This window comes from Zonotrichia albicollis, chromosome 7 (assembly GCF_047830755.1).
Source record: "Zonotrichia albicollis isolate bZonAlb1 chromosome 7, bZonAlb1.hap1, whole genome shotgun sequence".
NCBI classification, from domain to species: Eukaryota; Metazoa; Chordata; class Aves; order Passeriformes; family Passerellidae; genus Zonotrichia; species Zonotrichia albicollis.
Genome location: NC_133825.1, coordinates 31,429,304 through 31,453,468, shown reverse-complemented (window position 1 = coordinate 31,453,468; position 24,165 = coordinate 31,429,304). Strand labels below are relative to the sequence as shown.

The window sequence follows — 24,165 nt, the reverse complement described above, 5'->3', positions numbered from 1 at the left end:
GCAGGCAGTTTGCGCGGTGACAACGGCAGTGTATCGGTGTCCATGCACCGGGGCTGACTTTGCGGGATGACAAGAGCAGTGTATCGGTGTGCACGCTCAGGAGCACGGGGTCCATGCACCGGGGTTGCCTTTGCACGGTGACAAGAGCAGTGTATCGGTGTGCGCGCTCAGGAGCACGATGTCCCCACGCACCGGGGCTGGCTTTGCACGGTGACAAGAGCAGTGTGTCGGTGTGCACGCTCAGGAGCACGGTGTCCCCACGCACCGGGGCTGCCGGAGCGCGGAGCTCCGCGCCCGGGACGTGGCCCCGCACCCTGCGCGGCGCGCGGGACGGGGCGGGGCCACCGCGGGACGGCGCGGCCTGCCGCCCTCCTCGGCCAATCGGAGAGCAGGACTGCCGCCGTATGTAAATGAGCCGCGATACGATTGGGCGGTGCGGGCGGGGGGCGGCGCTGGGGCGGACGGCGCTGGACGGGGCGGGCGGCGGCGGGCGCGCAGCTGGAATGGGGCGGGCGGGAGCGGGGCGCCCGGTGCAGCTGGCGGGGGGCGCCGGCCGCCCGCCATAAAGTGAATGGCCAGGGTGAATGGGAGGCAGTCGGCCGGCGCCCTCCGCCTCCGCCCTCCCCGTGAGCCGCGGGCCGGCAGCGACGCGCAGAGTGGCTGGGGAGCTGGGGGGATTTACTTTCTGACAGCGGCAGAGCTGCCCGGGGCGCGGGGCGGCGGTCAGCTTCGCTCCTCTCGCAGGATTAAGTCCGCTCAGCCGAACCCGCATCTGGAGCCACTGTAAGTGCCTTTCCGTCCCTGGCCTTCCGGGCGACCTTCTCCACTTCTTTCACTCTGAGCCCTTTCATCCTAGCCCGGCCGGCCGTAGCCTTTCCGATGCTGGCACAGGGTAAGAGCATCCCCGGCGGGGTGGCTAGGTGTGCTGTGCTCGGCAGCGCGGGGTCAGCGCCAGTTCAGCGCGAGATCGGCTTTCCGTCGCCTCCAAAGGGTCAAGGGGCGGCAACCAGGTGAGAGCGGGCTGGTAGAGCCCTGCCCTGCCATCCCGAAGGGGTCCCGGGGCTGTGCGCGGCCGAATTGTCCCCTATCGCTGCCGGGAGCGCTGCCCGCCTGGCAGCAGGGCGCGGTGCTTCCCCTGCTCTGCCCTTGTAGGGCCCGCGACCCCCTACTCGGGGGTGCCGCAGCCCCGACCGTCCCCTCGGGGCCGACGCGGGCCCCTCTCCGACAAGCGCTGCTGTAGTCTCTCGCCGTTGCTAAACTTAGTCATTTTCCACTGGGACGAGCGGGGCAGGGGGCTGTTTAAATTAGCCGGGATTCGCTGTAAATAACGGAGTTGCGGGCTGCGACTCAGCTGTCTGCAGGGTCCGGGGCCGAAAGGCGCAGGGAGCAGAGGCGGGGAGATGTCGCCGGGGAAAAGGAAGGCAGCCCGACGGCTTTTGGACAGTTGGATAAATGATATTTATGTAAGGGCTAGCTCCTGTTTACAGCAGAGCCGACCTCCCTGCAGCGCCGGGGAGAAGCGAGCCGGCCCCGGCGGACGGAGCGAATCCGCCCCGGGACGCCGCTGGCTGCGGCGCGCCGGCAGACGGGATTCCAGGGACCCGACCGGGAATAATAGACCTGGTCGGGCTGCGGGGAGGGAGCGCCGACCCCGCGGCCACTCTGCCGGGAGCATCGAGCCTCCCTGCCGGAGCGCGGCTGGCCGGCGCTGGGACGCTGCGGGCAGAAGCGGCTGTCGGGCCTCCGGGCGCTTGCACGGGCTCTCCCGCTTCCCCGGCGCCGGGGGCACGGTGCCGAGCGGCGTCCCTCCGTCCCGTTGAGCGCCCGGGAAGGCCGGCCAACTGCAGCGGGCTCCCGGCGGAGCCCGGTTCTGCCCGCTGCCCCGTCTATTCCGCGCTCAACGAGTGCGGCTCCGGGGGACGAGCCAGCCCGCCAGTGCGGCACCCCCTTGTCCTTTCCCCCGACCTCCTCCTCGGAGCGGGAGTAAAGAACGGCTGCGTCCCGGCTGGCCGCGGCTCCGGCGGGGGAGGGCGACCGAGGCGGGGGCCGATGCCGGCGCTTCGCCGCAGCTGCTAGAGCGGGCTCAGGGAGGGGGGCGGCGGGCCCGGTGCCGCCGAGCAGGGCACACCTGTCGGCCGTTCAGCCGGCGCCCCCGCGGCTGGACAGCTGAGGGGACGGGCGGGGAGGGGACTGGATTCCACCCCCGGCCGAGCCAGGGCCCTGCAGAGGCGCTGGCGGGGGTTGCCGCAGCCCCCAGACCTCCCCTCCCCGCTGGGGTTAGGCAGCTCGGGGCAGCAGTCCCCTGGCCGGAGCTGCCGGGGCTCCGCACCCCTTCCCCGCCCGGCCCACCGGGTTACCGGGTGCAGAGCTCGGCTCCGCACGGGAGCCGCAGAGGAACGCTGCCTCAGGACGCCGGTGCCCCGCAGAGCCTGCAGGTGAGCCCCCGGCCGCCGCACCCCTCTGATGCTTCGAGCTGGCAGTGCAGAAATCAAAACTTATCCCTCATGTCCTTCCCGTTCTTTCACCTGGTAGGGAAGCAGACTTCCAACTCATGGGAGCACGACCCGTCCACTCTCTGAGTGGAGTCCAGTGCTGAAAGCAAAGAGAGAAATTTGGCGTCCCCCAGACAAACTTGTGGGCCTTCCACACATGGCCCGTGGCCTGGAAGACAGGATGCTAGGGATGAAATGGCTCTCTCCCATCTGCAATTTCGGGAGATGCTAGAAGCAACTGCTCAGGAAGGTGTCTTTCAGAGTCTCACCTCTGTTCCTGTCCCATATTCCAAAGACACGGACAGGAGCACCTTTTCAGTGAGGGGAGCAGTGTCTCCCTGGCTCCCTGCACCACGTCCAAGCCCCTCAACCTGCCGATGAGCTGAAGTGGATAGGTGTTTGTGCAGGCTTCGATGGTGCCTTGCTGTGAGGGACAAAAGGCTGCCTTCTGGCTCTGGAGGGAATGTCCAGTCATGGCAGCTGCTTTCAGTTTTCACAAATATCTGCTGAAGAAGAGCAGAGTTTTATTTTAATTTTTTAAAATAATTATTTTTCATCAGCAAATTGTCACACCATGCCCAGTACTCCCCATAAGGAACCTCACAGAGAGATGTCTTTCCATACCAGCCTGGAGAGCGGTCTGGGCAAGGGCGGTGGTTTTCCTGCTGTTATTGTAGTTCCTGGATTTGCCTGACCTGCAGCCCAGATTCTGCCCATGTAAGCCAACCTATTTTCCTGTCCAAGGCACTGGTTTAAAAACCAATATTAATCTTTTTCAGAGAAACTGTTGCAAGCCTCAATTAATATCTATTATGTTTTTATAAGGGCTTAATTCAGACAATTATTAGATCGGCAAATTGTGACTGGATTGCAGAAGTATTGGTTAATGTTCCCTATGGAGAGCTGGCAAAAAAACTCCTTGTATCTTCTCTCTGTCAGATGCTACCCAAAACCTTGAGATTGAGAGGTGAGGCTGACTTTGGAGACTGCCAAAAAGAAAAAGCCAGAAACCTGATCTAGGAGACCGCTCCAAAAGGAAGATGAGATGAGCAGGGGACATGAGGTCTGTCTCGTGACCTGGCACATGTGCCCTGGCCTTGGGGACAGGGGAGGTACCTGGGTCTGGGAACAAAGTCCCAGATGGGGAGAACTGCTGGTTTCAAGCTGTGTGCTCTGCATCAGGAAGGCCATGGGATGAGACTGTGGTGCCATGGAGGGAGGAGGGTCAGAAATAGGAGGCTGTGGTTCTCTGAGCAGGCTTAGCTATTTATCTGGCTGTTTAAAAATGGGAGATTGCTATTTACTTAGGGCCTGATGGCAGAGGGGGCAAAGCTCCCCCTCTTGCTCTGGGCCACTGGGGCTGGTGGGTATTAGGCTGTGCCAAGGCTGGGCATTTGCTGTTGGCTGGGGAACAGTCTCTACCAGCTGGTATTAAAGTTCGTGCTGAGGCTGTTGGAAAAGCCCTCTATTGTCAACACCCGGCTGAAATAGGCTGGGGTTTCGGACCCCTGGAGAAGGAATATTTCTGAGGCCACACTTCCCTTCCTCTTCTTTGTGTGCTGCTCCCCCTCACCAGCACCCCTGCCCTCCTCCCACCTCACCTCTGAATATTAATGCCTCTGGCAGATTGGATAATAATGTGACTGGGAATTGAATGAAGCTGGTTATTAGCTCTGGGCTTCCTTGGGGCATTTAAGGGAGTCCACAGGCTGATTCTGGAAGCTTGGCAGCACAAGGGACCGGGCCAGACTCAGTAAAGAGGGGGGGTCGCTTCTGTGGGAAAGGATGTGCTTGAATCCTCATCTCCCTCTGACCCCAGAAGAGGACAGGTATGACAGCCTAGCCAGAGCAATTCCTGTGGGATGGTTAGCAATAGATCTGTTGAGTTTCAGCAAAAAAAAATTAAATATTAGAAAAATTTTTTTTCAGGAAAGACCTAGGAGATGTAGCTGGGCAGAAGCTAAGAAACATTTCTGTTACTAGGCTTTAAAAAGAGGTGGGGAGTGAGCAAGGGAGATCCCTCTCTGTTCTTTCCATCAGTGTCAGAGTATTACCAAGCAGATTCAGGAAGAGAGACAATCCTCTACCCCTAAACAGGAAATTTTCCACTGATTTGCAGGGTGTAGGTTCATCTTTGGAACACTCATTTCTGAAGGGCTGAACCTTATGATCTCTCTCCTCAGGAGACTCCTAGCTTTTCTATATGCAGGTCTCAGGATGCTTTAGCATGAAGGGAAATATCCCTGTTGAGCAGAGGAGAGCTCTGGCAGAATTTCCTGATCTGAGTCAGAAATAGAGCCTCTGTCCCTTGACCCTCAATCTGATGCTCTTTGCTATCTCCTAAACCACAGCTCCATCAGAAAATAAACATTTACAGCCTTTTGAATAGTGCAAAAGAGAAGGGAAACCTGAGCTGGATTTGCAGAAACTGATATTAATTTTGTCCCTCTAATTTTTCAACTATTCAAAATCTTCTGAGATGCATTAATAGGGCTGCAGTTACCAGGCATCTTAGCAGATCCCCAGCTTGGAGGAGGTGGGTCCTGCGTGCACTAAATTAACCCCTGAAAATCACCATCAGAGATCACTGATCACTGTGATCGAGACACCTGTTTGTAAACCCCTATCAAACAAGTTCACAATCCCAAATCTGAGAGCCTAAGAAATACTTCTGTTGGGAGGATATAGCACATATGCCACTCTGCATCACACAGCACTGATCCTATAGGCTATTCTTTTCAAATACCTACATTAAATTGCTACTTGGGGAGCTTCAATGGTGTGGTACAGGCTGGAATGCTCAGCACCTGCCGAGCTGTCTGCAAAAACTGAAAAAGTACAAAGATGGAATGAAACAAATGACTAGAAGTTCACAGTTACTTCCACCTCTCTCTTTCCCTTTCGTCTTCCCCTCAATCTTATTTAAAACAGAAGCAGCCTTCCCACCACTCCCCCCATTGCCTTTTCTCTCCTTTGCAATGCTGCCATTTATATGAGTCTAATTTTCTTTTTAAAAAGCTGATTATAAATGACCATTGTGAAACATGAGGATTTAACGGTAAATCAAGTTGACCTGTCTGTGTGTGGACGTTTTTATTTACTCCTTTTTTTGAAAAGCAAATAAACATAGAATCCCTCCCACATAAAGCAGCTCCCCACTTAGATTTGAACACAGTTTAAAAGAAATCTTTTTTGTTTTAGCCATTTTTATTTCCTGTTTGTTTCTGAGCTTAGACTTGACAATGAAAACCACATGAAATTCCCTATTTGTTCCATCAGTTTTATTTTTGGTGCCACAATATCCCAACTTCCAGTTCTGTGAGTTTGGTTTGGGGTTTTTTTTTTGTTTGCGTTTATTTCAAGGCTGTTGTTTTAAAAAATAAATGCATGGAGGTTTTCTTCCAAAATAAAATAAATAGGACTTTTTAGAGGACTGGATGTACTAGGATAATTAAAAAAAAAATCGTTAAGGTAAATTAATTGAGCCATAAAGCTCAGCCTCTGTATGAATCCATACCCAAGCAGAAAAAAATACGAAAGCGATGAAAAATATGGACTTTCTTATCCCATTTAAAAGGGTTTCACAGCTTACTTTGCGTTGGGTGGGTTTTAATAGCCTGAACTCAGATATGCCCGAGTCGCAGGCCAGGGTGGCAGGCTGGAAAGCTGTTCCCTGGCCCTGGAGCTGCAGCAGAGGTTGCTCTCAGGGTGACAGGGTCTGGGCAGGCATGGGCATTTTTGGCTGTACAGCCCCTTCCCGGAGCAGGCTCGTCCATGGACGGGACGTGGTGTGACCGGCAGCAGCGTTGTGAGATGGCTCACATCCTTCTGCCCCATCCTTTTCTCTCCGAGCCGCTTTGATGGGATCGCCCGAGGGCCAGACCGGCTGAGTAATTCGGGCTCTGCAGCTTCCTCTCCTACCCACCCAAACTGCCTACCTCCCAGGGCTCCGCATGGGATGCGGCCTCGAGCAGATGGAACAACTGAGGATTTGGCGGGGGAAAGGGGAGGGGGGGTGTGGAAGGAGGAGTAGGGGTAGGGGGGGAAAAAAAAAAAAGAAGCAGACTTCGTATACAGTCCTTAGTCAGCACACTCCCACATTTCAGGATTCCCAAAGTGAAACCTCTTGGTTTTGCTTTAGCAGCGACTATTGTGCCCTGGATTTGGGGACCTGAGACATTTTGCCACGGCCTCGAGGGGGGTCTCTGGGCGAGAGGCTCCGGGAGAAGGGCTGCTCGCCCTCCCTGTTTACGCGCCCGCCCTTCCTCCTCCTCGGCGCCGAGACGCGTTCGCGGCCGGCGCACGGCAGGGAAGCCGGGCGGACCGCGGGCCCGGTCCCGCCGGCACAGTGCGAGGCACTGCGGGATCGGCCCCGGCAGTGTTTGCTAACTGCCTCCCTCGGCCCCTTCAAACAGTGTCTGGGTAAACAGGCTGACCTTCAGGGCATGTTGCAAGGTCCATAAAGATGGAGTGTGGAGAGGGAGCAAGCTCCAGCATCCCTCCCGGAGCACCCTTCTCCTGCCCCAGCCCTACCAGCTGCAGTATCGCAAGGAAGAGGGTCGGGGTACTGTGAGCTGAGATCATCCACTTGTTTTATTCACGGCATTCTTCATTCTACAGGGCTCTTCTTGCCAGAGAGCTTTAAACAAAATTTAAATACAAATTACTTGGGGGTAAAAAACAGAAAAATCATCAGGAAACTTCACAACCAAGAGCAGCAGACATTGACTCCCTCCAGCACTGCCGGTTTGCACCGAGACAACACATCCCTCGGAGCAAGCCAGCAGTTTCTGGGCTCTTGTTTCCTTAACCAACAGAGCTGCTCACTGGCCATGGTGGTTGGTGGGCCATCACAGAATTTCTGGCAGTTACCCCTTTTCCCTTTGCAGCTCTGCAACCTGCTGAGCTCTGACAGGTCATTTTAAAACAACGACCTAGTACCACCCCTCCTCCCAAAAAAGCTTCTTTCTAGCTGCTCGTTTTGCTGAGTTCTGTCATAGAACAAATGTTTATGATCAAGTTGAAGTTCTCCAGAAAGGATTTCCAGAAGTGGTGATGGATGGCAGACACTGGCAGCCCTACAGTGCATGGAGGTCAGACAGCCATTGTGGTGTGACACGCTGGTGGCAGGGCATCCATCCCAACCTTCAACCCCCTGCATTACCCACTTGATGACGAACTTTCTTGAGCATGTTTACTAATTGTGAGAATCATTTACATCTTCGATAACATCTGATTAACCTTTCATCTGCACACAAATCTCCTAACAGCAGCTGGAGCCACAGAGCTATCTGGGTCTCCCTAAAATGAGCCAAATTTACAGCCACAGAGATACAGAAATGACCCAGCCCCGCTTCTGCAAGCACAGCCCCCGTAGGAATCAGGCCAGTTTCCTTTGACTGCCAGAATAATTAGTCAAATTTATACAATTGCCCAACTAAATACAGCAACACATACCAATCTGCTGATGCCAGGCCCTGGTGGCCTTTGCTGCTGCATGAGCAGTGTGTGTTTGGCTGAGCTGCAGACAGGCTGCCTGCACCTCTCGTTCCTGCCCGGGATCCTGGCTTGCAACTGTCTCCTCTTGCTCCTGGCTCCACAAGAGCAGATCCCAATCCCTTGGACACTGTGCCTGTGCATCTGTTTCTCTCATGCAGATGCAGGCAGATCCCTCAGTAGTGGCACGAGTTGCTTTGCAGCAAGCTTGACAGGGCTGCAGGAGTGGGCAAGGGCAGGTGGGGATGAACAGAGTCAGTATGTTCCAGCCAGGCCAGTGCTGGCACTCCACTTTAGCAGATCCTTTTTTTCAGTTGCAAGATTTTCCCAGGCAGAATTTCTTACTGAAATCAGCCTTTTTTTCTCTCTTCCCCAAAACAAAGGGATTAATTTCCCTAAAGGACTTTTCTTCTCCTATAACTGCAGACCATGCTCTCACTCCTAGCACTCCTGCATGGTGGATCCACACCATGCCAGCAACTTTTTGCCATTGAAAGTTGTTTGGGCAAAACTGAGTTTTTGCTGATTTATTTTGTTCCAGATGCCTAACAAACAAAGTAAGCCATAACAAAGCGTAGTCTTATTAATATAACTGCACAGTCTGTCAGAATGAAAATCCCAGTCCTGGTTGATAGATCCAAGGTGCCAAACACCCCACTGAGGCATAGTGTCCAAGGGACACTGGAAGCAGGGCTGAACACATTGAGACCTGAAGCACAATGCTCACAAGAACGCAAGAACTATGAATGTTTAATTTAGAGGGAAAAAAACCCCAACTTTGCAGAAAGTCTGGCAGAGCTTTTCTTTTGTGCTAAGATTAGAAATTTGTTTCCAAATTTTGTGTGCCATTTCAGAAACCATCCAGGTATGGTAAGGGTAGCACTGAGGTCTAAAGATTTTAGACCTTTACTTTACCTTTCTTTACTATCATAAAGAACTTGCTTTGAGTCAAGCCCAAGCCCATTACCCTACCTCTGCAGAAGCCAGTGCTTCTCTGCAGCAGTCTGGGGGATTGCAGACACACCTGTTGTGAGGAATGATGCACTGTGTGTGTGTGTGGGGCATGGTGACATCAGGGCGCTTCCACAGCACAGGGGCACAGTGCAGCCCATCAAATAAGCGAACAGGACACATTCCATTGTGGGCTTTTTTTGCTGTGGACATGGCTATGGAGCTGTCAATCCTTGGGACATTTCCATTGTGATAATCCTCTGGAATACAGGCAGTTTATTAACCCTCTGCCACCCAGAGCAGAGGTTTTCAGCCATCATCCTCCTCTGCAGCTGGAGGTTCATGTCAATGTGAGGGAAGCAAGTGGTCTGATCCCATCTTGCAGGCTGCCTCCATCCCCCAGGAAATGCATTAGGCAATGTCCAGCATGGTTGGGCATTTTCCTAGCACCTCTTATCTGAGGATCTGAAAGCATTTAAAATAATTTTGCTTCATTACCTCCACCAGCTCAGATATGCTCATTTATGTGATTTCTGAGATGAAGGATACCACCCCAGAACAGTCAAATAGTTTTACCTACATCATAAGAAAAGTCAGTGGCAGCACCTTACCTCCTCACTCTCTTCCCACCTCACATTATTGGGAACTTCTCCTTAGAGCCCCGCACAAAAAGAGAAATAACCTGGACCCCCTCATCAGAGGGCTGCCAGCTCTCAGGTCCTTGCTGCCAGCTGTGGCCAGGAAGCCTGGCAGCAAGAGCCTGGGCTACTGCAGTTCCGTGGCACCATGCACACCTCTCAGTGCTCTGTGGCCCAATCCATGTGTGGGGCAGTGCCAGACAACTTGCTCTGACAACAAAGCCACTAAGTGCCTCAGGGAGCTTTGCAATTCCTACTGATGAGAGGAATAAAACCCCTACACCGTGTTCTTCAAAGCAGCACACACCACTGCCAAGCCACCCCTCAGGAGCTCAGGGGTTAGTGCCCAGCTGTAGGGACTAAAACGAGAAATAAAGTTTATTATAACCTGTGACTCAGCCCTTGCTGGAGGTCAATGATCCACTTGTGAGTTTGCACCCGAAACCACTGCTCAGGCAGCCTGAGGCTGTGCACAGCCTGATGTTTTTGGAGGCAGGCAGCTTGCTCTCCTGTCCCATAATGGCCCTGCGCTCCGGGTCACCAGTTGGCTGCTGCTGTTTATCTTCTAGTGATTAATGGTTGCTCTTGGTTCCTGCTGCAATTCCATTAAGATTAGAGATTTAAAGCTACACTGAGATGTTTAGCAGTGGGTGACCTTGGTCTCCCCATAGTTATATTTCCATAGTCTCAAGGAAACAAATATTAACTCATTTTGCACCCCATCCTTCTTGCTTTCTAGCAGTGGGGAAAGCCCCTCACAGGCAGCGCTTGTGTTGGTTAGCAAAGAGAATCTGACTCTTGGTTGCTGCACGATTCATGTGCTATGCTCATGTGGTACTTTTAATTGCAGCCCACAGGCACACTGATAGCACCATTGCCTGAACAAACACATGTATGCAGAGAACAAAATGCTCTTCCTCGAGAGAACAGGCACACTCTCAATCACTTCCTTTTTGACAAGGAGTAGAGGGAGAGGCAGGGCATGTTCCACCTTGATCAGCCCCTCACAGGGACCAAAGTACAGAGGTAGATCATCTTCCTGAAAATGCACATTTAAACAGAAGCCCAAATGTTTGTCTTTCCTAAAAGTAAGCCAGCACAGAGGGAACATGAGCATGGGAGGAGTGAAGCAATCAGCAGTAGTTTGACTTCTGCGATTGATGGAGCAGGAAGAGACAGCTCTGACCCGAAGAATCTAGTGTAACATCATATCTTCACCTCAGGGGATGCAAGAATGAAAGGACACTTCCCCCCAAATGATTGCAGAGCACCTTTCAGCCTGAGGGGTAACCCTGAACTCTTTGTGGAAATCAGCAATTCCAAGCAGAAGATTCAGCTACTCTGGCCCTGGCTGGAGGCAGGAAACTCACAGATCCACAGGGCTGTGCTGATCTGCTTCAGAGAGGCCAGCTTAGGGCTTCCCTCCTATCCTTGGGTCATCAGTGGTCATTGTGCTGCTCTCTTGGAACCTGAAGTATCAGGTCCTTGCTGAAGCACCCCTGCATGCCCATGGGAATTCAAATAACATCAAACAATGCAAGAGACAGCTTTTCACCTCTGGATCAACTTGCCAAAAGCAGGTCCAGCAGGAAGCCTGCAGGCAGTGCAGAGAGTTGAGCAGCACACACTAGTCAGTCCCTGGCAGCTCTCAATGGGCAAGACCCACATCACAAAAGCCACTCCTATAATTAGCCTTACTTTGCTTGAAGTCAGCCTCTATGTTTCCTTCCCAGCCCTTCAAAGAAAAAAACACCCAAGCAAAATCCTCTTTGCTCCCAGGTGATGGAGCAGTGTGTTAGAGAACCAGGAGACGGCTCACAGGGATCCTTGTTCCTGTTTTCAGGTAAACAAGGTTGCCCTCCTCATGAAGGAGTGTCCTCCTTCTACTGCCTAAATGTCCCTGGCTGGAGCAGTTGGGAGTTGACACAGAAATAGAAAGGGGGTACATTTGAAAAGAGAAAAGGCCCAGAGCCAGGATTGCTCTTCCCCTGCCCTCCACCATGCCCATGGAGAAGGGATGGCAATTCCCTGTCTGGCTAGAGGGTCTTGTACAGGTGGCCACAGCATGTTCACATGGGCAGTGACTGGAAGAAGAGATGTGTTTGTTACAGGTTGGGGAACCTTTATCTCAGGGGCAATAACACATCAATGGAAGGAGTTACAGGTGCTGGAGCAGACTGGGAGCCATGACTAGTTTTGCAAAACTGAAGCCTCTGAGAAGCCTGGCTGCATGTTGCTAGTACAGAGCTGTCCCTAAAGAAACAGTTCTTTTATGTTAAAAAAAAGTAAGATGAAGAATCAGATGAAGATGGTAAATTTGATTTTATTTAAAAATACTTTTGAGTTGCCAATTTCATTGGTTCCTTGAGACTGGGCAAACAACTTAGTAGAAATGCCATGAAGGTTTATCGTTGACTTTTTTAATATCTCTGCCTACAGCAAGATCTACCCAATGTGGATGAAAGCATCTTTTTTTAAATCCAAAAGGGCTGTATAATCTCGAAGAATACCTTACAGCCTTTTGTGTCAGTAGCATGGGGTTGCCTTTGGGTAAATACATTGGTACAGAGTTCACGTGCTGTCACCATTGCAGATTTGTCCTGCTTTTATAATCATGCTGAGTAGATCCCTCTCCCCTCTTGCTTTTGCTTCTCCATGACCTGCTCAGAGCAAATTGAGAAGGCATTCCTTGATGTCACCCTGTATGGCACATGCAGTAGTTTATGCAATTACATATATACATACATCATCTTCTCTCTGAAATCCTCCTGCTTTTAAATTCAGTTCACAAAGCAAACTTGTGCTCAGCCACAAGTCCCAGTACTGGCCATCCTTCATAACCAGTTTTAATCTAAGTGCCCACTGTATCTCAGAGGCAGGCTAATCATGCTATGTTGTGTCCAGCAGCTTGGATGAACTTTGCAACCACTGCATTGGTGCAGTCCAGGATGGGGCATAAATTTTCAATACCAGGACTAGGTTCTCCTGAGCCTTGTGCCTTGTCCCTTCACTTAAACCTGTGGAACCTTGTCTCTGTAAGATACTTCTCCCTGGTTTTCCTGTCTTCATTCTAATTTGTACAGATGAAAGCAATGCAAGACGTGGAAAAAAGAGCAAACAGCACCCTGCACAGGAGGACACTGTCCTTGAGTTACAGCAAGGCAAGGATCTGAATTCCTCCTTAAATCGTCCAGTACAGTGTCAAGCTCTAGAAGAGAGGAAATTGTGCTTGACAGATGCAATCATATGCAAATGGCTGTAGAAGAGGGGAAATTATCATCTACAAACATTGGGCAGAAATTCCATCTGCCGCAGACTCAAGAAGGGCTCTTAATAAATTCTGAGACAGCAAAGTGACACACATCTTAATCAAGACTTAATCCGTGGAATTAATTCACTGCGCGTTTCTGCATAATTCTGAGAGTAATGCTAAAAGCCATGGCAATATCAGCAGCAGATGGACTCCCCTACTCCATGCAAAGGTATTAAAGAAAACACAGCCCCTGTCACATCACTTCATGTATGTACACACTGCAGAATGCAACAGGGCTGTGCCTGCTGCTGGCAGGAGCTTAACACAGCCAGCAGACATCAAAGGTCAGGCTTGCCACGAAGTGGAAATGGAAACCAGCCTCATGGCAAAGGCAGAGTCCTGCCACTTCTCTCCCACAGGAGACGAGAAGCCCAGAGCAAGCCAAAGGTCTGGGAAAGCAGAACCAGGTCCTGGTTTGTTATGTGCTGCTTCCAGAGAGCACTGACTGAGGTTGGTGTTGAGACTGTCCCAGCAGTACCTGGGAGAGGCGGTGGACCTCTCAGGCAGTGAACGGAGGTCAAGCCAAGTGAAGAGCAAGGAAAACTGCAGGGGTTTTGTGAACGAGATCTGCTGCAGAAGCCAGCCAGATAACCATTAGAAATGGCTCCTTTCTCTCTCATAGCAGCCTGGAAAGCACACTGCAGACATCGGGATCAGCCCTGGGCCCTGGCAGCAGCCTTGTGCAAATTGACTAAAGGAGGCTTTAGACAGCTCTGAAAATACATTCTTAGTCACTGTCATCCACATCCAAATGAGGTCCAACAGCTATGTGATTAATCTCTTGTGTACATGTCTAAAAACTAACACAGTCCAGACTGTCTTCAGCACGTTCCCTCCCTGACACACATGGATTTGAGGGGCTGGGCAATCCTTCACCACCCAGGAACCCTTTACAACTGATCTCCACCTGAAGTTTGAAAGTTCCAAACCCCTGGTCCAAACTTCGCTAAACCCAGGGGTCCCAGATCCTGGAACAATATATTAGTTGTTGTGTCCTAGAGAAAAAGGATCCCTAGCTGGGAAGGTGAGGTATCAGCTGGGAGTGGCTAAAGTTTCAGAAGCTGCTGTGGTCCCCTCAAATCGATCCAGCCTTCATAAACTGTGCACTGGTGGCAGTGAAACATCCTGTGTTTTGCAGGGTTATGATCCAAAATTCAGTTAGGGGCTAACAAAGGGCCAGCTCACCTTTCCAAGGAGAGGTAGCCAGGCTTGGAACACTTACTGCTTCATGCCTGCTTCTTCATGAGCATCCAGTGTGGTCCAGAACTAAGTGGTACTCTCAGCTGACCTCCTTTAGGAAATACAGGTGGAGGGTGCAGGGTCCATAAGGAAGTGAATGATGAAAAGAATTGACTTTGGGACAGAGAGGTGTGGAAAGAGGTGGCAGAAGAGTCACAGTGGTTCCTGCAGTTGTAGGGAGCAGCACTGACAGCTTCCCATTTGGGATGCTTTCAGCCAGGGAAGATGGCTCACCAGCACAGGCCAGTCTCTTGAGGGGACATGGGGAGCCTCCAGTCAGGATGATCTCGGGCTGGAAGCAAGCTCCTGCTACAGCCAGGACCACTCATTCCCAGGCGCCTAAGCGTGTGAAATGTGATTGCCATGTTAATTCAGGTTTCAGAGGTCCTTATGTACCCCAAAGGATTCCACTTGCACTGCCTGGATCTCTGCTTGTAGAAATGGCTCTGATGTGTAGAAATGGCAGGCTGATGTGCCTTCCTATCAGTGCCAGGCACAAGAATGCTTTTCTTTTGGGATGTGTGCATGTAGTGCTCTCTGAACAGCTTTGCTTAGGCTTGGCCAGCTTGTGGAGAAACAAGGGAGAAAGAGGAGGGAAGCTGGGCAGGGAGGATGGGAGAGGTGGGATGACTGGGGAAGGTGCTAACAGCCCTTGGCTGGCCCAGAACCACTTCCTCAGATCTCCATTACACAGCATGCTCCCGGCGTTGCTATTTCAGTCTGAATGTCACCTATAAATTGGAGGCTCTTTCTCTGAAGGCTGCAAATAGAAGTGTCACTAGATGATCTTTGATTGATAGGGAGGCTCAGCTGAAAGCCCAGTATGTCCATTTTCCAGCCAAGAAACTCAAAGGTGTCCAAGGATCATGCAGGGATCCTTTCCTTTTCCTAGACCTTTCCTCAAGGCAAGTCCCTGCTGGAGATGGTGAGGAGAGGTCACACACACATTGATCTCTCTGATCACCCTGTGACTACTGTTTTTCAGATTCCTCCTTCTCCACCACCCATCCCTGCCCCATGGATTTCAACCTGCTGGCAGACGCGGAGGCTCGCAGCCCAGCCTTGTCTCTCTCGGACTCTGGAACTCCTCAACATGAGCACAGCTGCAAAGGGCAGGACCACAGTGGTGAGTGCAAGGCCCAAGATACAAGAAAAACCCTGTCCCAACCTTGCTCGTGGATCTGGGTGGCCAGTGGCTTGCAGAGGGACAGTTTCCCTTTGTACTGGGAGCCAGAAAAATGCCATAGCAGCATAGATGTGACAACAAGCAGGGGAAAGGCATAAGGGTCCATATTGCAATGACAGCTGTAGGGAGGGTGAGAACATCATCCCAGTGGTGGGGTCATGTGGCCCTGGCTGTAGGAGGCTGCTGCTCACAAGGGCACAGCCCATGGCAGACCAGAGCCAGGCAAGTCAGGTTACAGCCCAATCAAGATTTTATTGTATTTGCCTAAACAGGATCCAAGGTGCAGAAGTCTACACCTAATTTTAAACTGTTCTCTTTTTTTTACCTCTGTTTAAATTATTTGGGTTTAAACTTTCTATGGAAAAGGTAAGCCTTAGGCTGAACTTTCCAGGTTCATGCATTAAGATGAAAAGGAAGCACTGTCTTGCTCCTGCTTTAACTGAAAAAGTCTCCTCACCTATGCCTTGCTGCTCTCCTACAGAGGTGCCTCTGACCATTCCCAAAGGCTGAACCAACCCCAAGCCTGCTGAATTCTTTATCAGGCTCTGAATAAGGAACATCACCATCAACACCTGTTCAGAAATCAGCTACCAAATGCTGTGGTTTCCTCTGGATTTTACATCTGTCCGATTACCACTCCATCCCTTGTTATTCTGGATCTGTCAGGATGCAAAGCTGCTTCTGCCAGTGCCAGCAGGAGGGAGTGAGGTCTGGGGACAGCCCGCTGCTCTCCGTGTAAAGCCTCCAGGCTCACCCGCATGCAAAAGCTAATAAGGATAATGATGCAGATTAAAATTCCCCAGAGAAAGTATCATGAAGGGAGTTACACTGGGATAACTAGAGTCAGAGAATCTGCCCGACAAATTCCCCACTGCACACGTACCTTAGTTGGGCACATCCCCAAGCTCAGTGGCTCCTCGTCAGCTGCTTTGGATGCATGGCAGTGTCTCCATTCAAGTGGCCTTCCCTATTGAGCCCACCCTGGCATGCTGTAGAAGTGCCAATTTAGGCACTGACTTTTCTTTCCATTAGGCATGAGCAGCTAGCTAATTCCAGCTATGGCCACAGTCGTTTCACTGAGTGGGCGAACGTGTACAGGATATATTCCATGACCTATTCTGGGGTGACAATAAGTGTTGGATGCCTGGCTACATCACTCCCCACTGTCTTAAGCAGTCTAGAAATAAAACAGTTCTGGGAGGTGACTTGCCAGCATTACCTGTGTGCAGCATGTGCCTTTGCAGCAGAGGCTGATGGCAGCCATGCATCAGCAGTGTCAGGCAGAATAGAACTGGCTACCAAGGTCTGCCTGGAACAGGGGCAGAGCTACATTTCTGACACTTCTTGACTCCCCTCAAGAGAGCTGCCTCCCTACTTTTCCTGGGCCCTGCTTCATTCATCCACACAAATAAGAGATCTTGAAGAAGTGAACACAAACCTTGCTTGTCTAGGCTCAGCATTCAGGGATCTCAAGTGTCGTCCAGTTGTGTGGCATGGTTAATGACACCCCCTTCTGTTGGGTTTCATCAGGCAGCACTGGTCAGGGGAGAGCAAGGATGAAGAGTGAGGGAGGTAGAGAACTGCCCCACATCTCCCCATATTGTGCTTCTCGGCATGGATTCAAGGCACCCACATCCTTTCTCTGGGCTCATTTCTTTCCCTATATTGCCATGGTTTGGGTCCCCACTGCAGTCTGTCAAAACTCTGCACCTTTTACAGAGGACACTTATTCCCTGCTTATAGAAGAAGCAGAAAAGAGATGACAGACAGAAAGAAACACAGCTAGCAGGTATGGAAACAAAGAGAACACCAAGTTGAACTGCAGAGATTTTTCAAGGCTCAGAGTTGGGATTCCTACTTCTCCTTAGACTTAAGATTTATGAAAAGTAGGTATACCAGAGGGTGTTGAGAAGACAAATACCAAACAAGATACACTGTGATCTCTTTCACCCAGATGTAGCCCATAAAGCAGTGGTACCTTCATTCCATTTTGTTCCCTCTTGGTATTTCTTCCTGAGTGAAGAAGGGCAGTCCTGGGCAGGAGTTCCCAATAAGGACACAGCCTCCTACTTCACAGCAACCCCTTCAGAAATGAATATTTGTGAGGGACTTTGGTGAGAACACATCCCCTGTATGCATCAGGCTCCAATTAACCCAGGCTCAGCAGATGAACAAACAAACCAAATGTTGCCTGTTCATCTGTATTGAGCCATTCCTAATAACTAACTCAGATGGGTGGCATCACTCCCTGTTCAATCTCCTTTGGAGATAAATAGTGCAGGAATCTCCTGCATCCAATACTGGTTTAGAGCACTGAGCTAGAGAAATCAGATTAATTTTCTTGGCAAGAACCACTATAAAAACCCACATTAAGAGCATGCTTCTAAGAGTTCTGCTGAATATGGGATCCACAAACAAAGACGCTCATGAGAAGATGAGAAGAGTACCACAAGACCACAACCAGGCTCTTTCATTCCACTTTTCAATTTTCAAGAGTGTGCTGGGAAAGTTCTTGTACAGGTACACCCTGGATGGAAACACAAACTGGTCCTGACGCTGAGAACCGGACATAGCACCTTCCTGCTCAGAAGAACCAACTTATAACCTGCTGCTGTGAGCAATGGCCATCTCATGTCCTTGCATTCACATTCCTGCTGATGGATAGCATCAGATGTGCTACAGAAGCAGAGGTGGCTGGGTGGGGAGCAAGCCACTGACCACACCCAGGGTTTCCTTCCTGGAGAGCAAGCACTTCTCCTGGAAATGTTCTCTGCAATTCCATCATTGCTCCCTTTGAAGAAAGGCAAGTACTAGGAGAGCTTTCCAGAAAATATTTCTGAATTAACAGACTGTCATAGGAAGAGGGTAGTGGCACTGGGTTCCTGAGACAGGAGCATCTTCCAGGTCTGGAGCCCACTGAAGCACCTACTGTTGGCACAGCACTGCCCTGCAGCAGTCTCTGTGGGGGCTCAGATTCCTTCAGGCCTCTCACATGCCCTATAAAAACTAAATGAAAAAGACAGAGCCTATTATTCCAGAGCACTTCCATTTGGAATGGATGGAATCCTTTTTTTCCCTGACTCAACTGTATTCCAGGCTGTTGTCTCCTTGCCTCCCTACTCATTAAGGGGCTGTACCAGACACCTTCACACTGAGATTTTTCTGGACTTTGAAGCCTTTTGAACTAGCTTTTACTCAGAGAACTGGACCAAACAAAAATTTCAATTTTATCAGAGTGATGCCAGGATTTTTTTAAAGGTTCTTCTTGTAAGTGGAACAGTTTGGGAACTATTTGCAAAAATTTCTATTTAGTTTAGTGGACTATTTCCCATTGTAAAAGAACACTTCTCTTCTTGCTGAAGACCTGATTTTCATTTGGAAATGCTTCATCCGGCTTCTAGATCAGAGGAAGGAGTTGAACATCAGAAATTATTTATTTTCATTTGAATAATTTTCCCCTACGGTGACTTGTCTTGATTCCCAGCAGAATTAAACACAAGCCAAAGCTTTCTTAAAAGAAAGTGCCACATTTGAGCAGTGAGTGAGCACTCTATGGAGGACAACTGAAGGGAAGATATTTGTATTTGCATTCTGCCCCTATCTGCATTTTGCCTGCTTGTATTTGCACAGCCCCCAAAAAGGGCTGTGGCACAAGGAAACAGCTGCCCACCTCCACTCACAGCAGCCAAAAGCTCAGCATGCAGACATGGACTTGATGCCCAGAAGGAGGCTGAGCTGTACATTTCAGTGAGATATCAGTGTGAACACTGGAGAGTTTTGAGACTTTAATGGGCAGTGAAACAAAAGACACTGCCTCCAGAAGAGGGATCTGTGGATCAGAAGGAGGGCAGGGGCAGAAAGAGAGGGAGATGCTGGAGTACTTAATGGTAAGGTCTAAGAGAAGCCTTTCCCTATTTTTAAAACTCAAAGCATATGCAGCTAAGTAAGAATGTAAAGGAGCAAGAAGGGGAATGAAAATTTGTGCTTCTCAGGTTTAATTAATTGAAGAGCCTCAGCTTGCTATCAATTTGCAATTTGCCTTTTCCCATCCCTTGTCCATGAGGGATACGACTGGATCTTTTGCTGTGTCCTAAGTGTCAATTTCTGTTCAGTTTTTCTAAAGGACACCTTAGGCAGAGAGTTTTAAGCAGAGTAAGAACCTTCTGATCTGGATAAGTTCTGCCACTATCTCCCATGTGAACTGTAAATGAAACCCAAATATTGGAAGTTTGGAAAATCCAAATGCAGTCACTTAGAAGCTAACATCTGTTATGGCAGTTAAACAAAGGCAAGCTGTGCTACATGAGAGGGGCATTGGTTTTGGTGCTGGCTGGATGCCTGCTTGCAAGGACAAGGGAGGGAGATGGGACCACTCCTGGTGGCTGCAGTGGAAGGGGACCTCACTGAGCATGCACTGGTTGCCCCAAGGATTGGCTCCCCAAGTGCATCCAAGCCCTCAGGTTAACTCAGGGATCTCCCCATCTTTCTGTTTCTCGCACAGACACTGAGAAGTCCCAGCAGAACCAGACGGACGACTCCAACCCTGAAGACGGCTCGCTCAAGAAGAAGCAGCGGAGGCAGAGGACGCACTTCACCAGCCAGCAGCTGCAGGAGCTGGAAGCCACTTTCCAGAGAAACCGTTATCCAGACATGAGCACCAGGGAGGAGATTGCAGTCTGGACCAACTTGACAGAGGCACGAGTCCGGGTAGGACTGCAGCCCTTCCACCTTCCTGGGCCTGAGCTTGTGGGGAAGAAGCCTGCTGTGATACATGACCAAGGTGTCTCCAAACCAAGCAAGGAATTAGGAGCACGGGAAAATTTCCCTGTCTTGGAAACACCTCACTTGGGTCTGCCCTTGAGATCTGACACATCCTGCCACACACAAACCCTATGCTGGTGGTGCCTTCCCCATCCAGGGCCACCTTGCAATTATACAGGTAGATTCAAAGCCCAGGCTCTGCCCCACAGAGCCCCACCAGCCTCGACCCAGCAGACCCTTTCCTTGCAGTACCATCACTCCCCAGCCTTACCCTTGCTGGAGGGCACTCTTTTGGGTTCCCAAATCAATGTGCAGTCACAGGCATGGTGTGGCAGGGCTCCAGCTGGAGTGAGAGCTTCTCTCTGCTACTAGAAATATGAGTTAGCAGCATAATGAATAGCCTTCCAGCAGCTTCCATGCTCCAGGAAGTTATATTGTTTGAACCCCTCTAACACTAACAGATATTCCTTTTAGAAGACAGACCTATAACATCCCACTCCAAGCCAATCCTGGGGCAAAGTCAAAAGAAGATAAGTTATTTCCTTTGTTCAGCAGTTTTCAAGCCACATCCCTCAAATACTTTGCTCCCAAGTCACACAACCCCAATCCCTCCTCCTAGCTGTGGTCTCTTGGAAATACAGCAAGTATTTTCCTCTCTTTTTTCTGTATAAAGGGCATCTGTTTGTTGATTGAAGTGGGTCATCCTGTGTGCTGTTAAATGGCAGTTGTTTGGGTTTCTGTTGGTTGACTGAGGACCACCTGGTGATTCCTGCTGGGAGATAACCCTGAAGCCCAGACATCTTGCTGCAGCTCTTTCCTGATGCTCAGCCTCCCATCTCCTTGGGAGCATTGCCAGCTTTTCAACAGCTCTTGTCTTGCTGGGCAAAGAAAGCAGGGCAAGGCCCCTTTCAAGGCCAGCCAGAGCAATTCCCATGCCCTCCCTCTCTCTCTCTTGCAGGTCTGGTTCAAAAACCGCAGAGCTAAGTGGAGGAAACGAGAGAGGAACCAACAGGCCGAATTGTGCAAGAACAGCTTCGGAGCCCAGTTCAATGGACTGATGCAGCCTTACGATGACATGTATTCCAGCTATTCCTACAACAACTGGGCCACCAAGGGGCTTGCCAGCAGTCCGCTCTCGGCCAAGAGCTTTCCATTCTTCAACTCCATGAACGTCAGTCCCCTCTCCTCCCAGCCCATGTTCTCCCCACCCAGCTCCATCACCTCAATGACCATGCCTTCATCCATGGTCCCTACTGCTGTGACCGGGGTACCGGCCCCAAGCCTCAACAACCTGGGAAACATCAATAATCTGAACAGCCCGAGCCTCAACTCTGCTGTCTCCTCCAGTGCCTGTCCTTACGCCTCCACAGCCAGCCCCTACATGTACAGGGACACGTGCAACTCCAGCCTGGCCAGCCTGCGGCTGAAGGCCAAGCAGCACGCCAACTTCACCTACCCGGCGGTGCAGACGGCAGCCTCCAACCTGAGCCCTTGCCAGTATGCCGTGGACAGGCCCGTATGAAGGGCTGCCTGCTGCCAATCAGGGACTTGACCTTAGCCTGACAAAAGGAGACCTTTAGCCCTACAACAGCGTACGTCCTGCACAGAGTGAGAGTGAAAATGGCAGCATAAGAGGGAGACAGGGAGAGAAAGAGCGAAAAGAACGAGCAGGGAGACGAACCTTTATGAAGATTTGTCTATTGTATGGTGAATTTTGACTGTCTTTCCCCTTCAAAACCCCTTCCCTTCTTGCCCACCAAACCTTCTCCTCCATGGTAAAACAAACCAAAAGAGTCTACTGGAAGCCCCATGGAGAAATAGGAGCCCCAACATGCAGGGTGCCTGACCCATGGGAAGCAAAACCAAGTATGTTTCAATCTGCCCCTCCAAGCTCCACAGGGGTGAGCCCCACAAATTCCTGGGACAGCATAGGCAGCCTCACACCACCTCTGCAGGAAATAGCCAGAGACAGGACAGCTTGAGGGGGGTTGCCAGTTGGTGCTTGGCTAAACCATATTCTCTGCACACGTGCAAGATTTCAATGAAAGATATCTTGCCCATTTATTTTTCATACAGCCAGTAAGGAAGCCTTGTCTCAGTGAATTATCATCTCTTTATAATGCATATATACACATGGCCCTTCAGACTTGAAACCTTCAGGAGCTGGGGGTTGTAAGAATATAAAATATGTGTGTGTGTGTATATATATCTATCTTACATATATATATATATATATATACATACAAATACATATAGAGACATTAAAATATGCTTTCTTGTTTTGGATGTGAAATAATCTACAAAGTAGACCTTAAAACCAAAACCCTGTAAAGGAAGCACATCCACTGAGGCAGTGTCCTGGCTGTCATGCTTTACTGCTTCAGTCATTTTGGTCAGACACACTGCTGCCAGTATACATCCCAAACATTCCCATCTGCAACAATCAGCTCCTCCTTGCACAACTCCTTCCCTTCCCCAAATCCCATTTCCAAAAAAGATAATAAAAGTTGGCACAAACCCTTTAAGCTTCTGCTTGTGTGGTTATTGAAAGCACAAACCTGCTTGATTCTGAAGATTCTGAAATCAAGTGCCAGCAGCCCAGGTAAAGGTAAGCATCCTTAGAAACACCAGCACAAGGCAGTCCGAGTTAGAACAGAGGCTGAAGTTTGGAAGAGTAGTTCATGTTCCTCACTTAAATATCAGACACCTGGCTTCTCAGAACAACAAAAGGCCACACACACAGTAGGAAGAGGATAAGAAGCCCCCTCTGTGTTCTCTGTCTGCATGTACCCAGTGCAGCAGGAAGGTTGAGCCTCTTCGGGCTCAGGCTTCCCCACTGTGCTGGACGGGGCCAGTGCCTTTGGGCCCCCACAGCCCAGGGCAAGGGAATTCCCCCCCAGGCTCTCTGGCTCCAAGCAGTGGTCCCCAGGGCAGCTGCCAGGTGCAGCAACTTGCCCTGCTCAGCTTCTGTTGGGAAGGCTGTGAAACAGAGGTGGCCCTCCTGAGCTCTACAGGCACCTGGAAAAGCTGCTGCTTCAGCCAATGCAGAGAGAGGCAGCAGATCCCTCCATGGGCCCAAGGAAGCTCCACATACAGCAGGGGAGCAGGACATCTCTACCCAGTGCAATCACCTTTCCCTTCATCAAGTGCAAGCTCCAAGGGAAAGCACAACTCCAATACTTTATTTTCCTCTTTAGATAGAAAAAAATATCTTCACAACAAACTGTCCTACCAGGAAGAATAGGACAGGCAAATCTGACATAACCCATGTTCTGCAGTGTCGTCAGCATGCAGAGAGAAAGCAAGTTCTCTGCTAAGAATGGATCCTCACTAGGACACTGTAAGAGGTCTCTCACAAACCAAGTCTCATAAATGGCTCAGCTTTTGCCAAAGCCTCTTCCACAGTTCAGTTGCTTCTGAAGGTATTTGTGAGCAGATGCTGAAAGCAGTCACAAGTGTCAGCTCACCCTCACTGTAACAGAGTATTCTTTCCTCTGAGCTAATCCAAAATCTGGGGGCCAAGATATCCTGCACTGAAACGGCTACAAGTGGAAAGGGTTCAAAGATCAAGTGAAAACATATAAAAAATAAACACAGTACATGTGGCCAGTGGCTCTGCAGCCTGGCTAGTTGGCTCAGGTTTTTCCTTCCCATGACAATTTGCTGTATGGAGAAGATGGTGGGGTCTGTTTCTGCAGTCAGAGGTATTGCACCATGTAGGATCCAGACCAGATGGCAAACCACACACCAGCTCTGAGCTGAGGGCACTTTGTTCAATGGTACCTAACAACTGACACAACCATGGGGAAAACCTTAAAAACTACAGAAAACAGCAAATAACTAAGTGAGCAAGTTGGCAGCAGAGCACTCTGGGAGATGTCTCCTGTCTGACAAATGCCACCTGCCTTCCTGGTTCAGCTAAGCCAGTTCAGCCTCTCACATTCAGCTTCTTCCCCATGGGGCCAGAACTCAGACATCATGCTCTCTGGTCCAGCACAAACACAGCAGGTGCTCTACAGACCTTACCCAGCACTTCTCTCTCCCCAATACCTCCCCAGATGTATCCTGTTGATACTGCAACCCCAAGCA

At 50.5% G+C, this 24,165-nt stretch overlaps 1 protein-coding gene across 2 annotated transcripts; it reads left to right on the top strand.

The window, feature by feature from the left end:
• Positions 1–489: 489 nt before the first annotated feature.
• Positions 490–22,325, top strand: PITX3 (paired like homeodomain 3). 2 transcript variants are annotated; one of them, XM_074544888.1, is made up of 5 exons: positions 490–783; positions 3,432–3,555; positions 15,115–15,255; positions 19,817–20,022; positions 21,035–22,325. In XM_074544888.1, exons 3-5 carry the CDS (start codon positions 15,147–15,149, stop codon positions 21,596–21,598), a joined length of 879 nt encoding a protein of 292 aa, XP_074400989.1. In that variant the 5' UTR covers positions 490–783; positions 3,432–3,555; positions 15,115–15,146; the 3' UTR covers positions 21,599–22,325. The 2 variants fall into 2 exon arrangements, with proteins under 2 accessions (XP_074400989.1, XP_074400988.1); XM_074544887.1 differs by lacking the exon at positions 3,432–3,555.
• Positions 22,326–24,165: the final 1,840 nt, after the last annotated feature.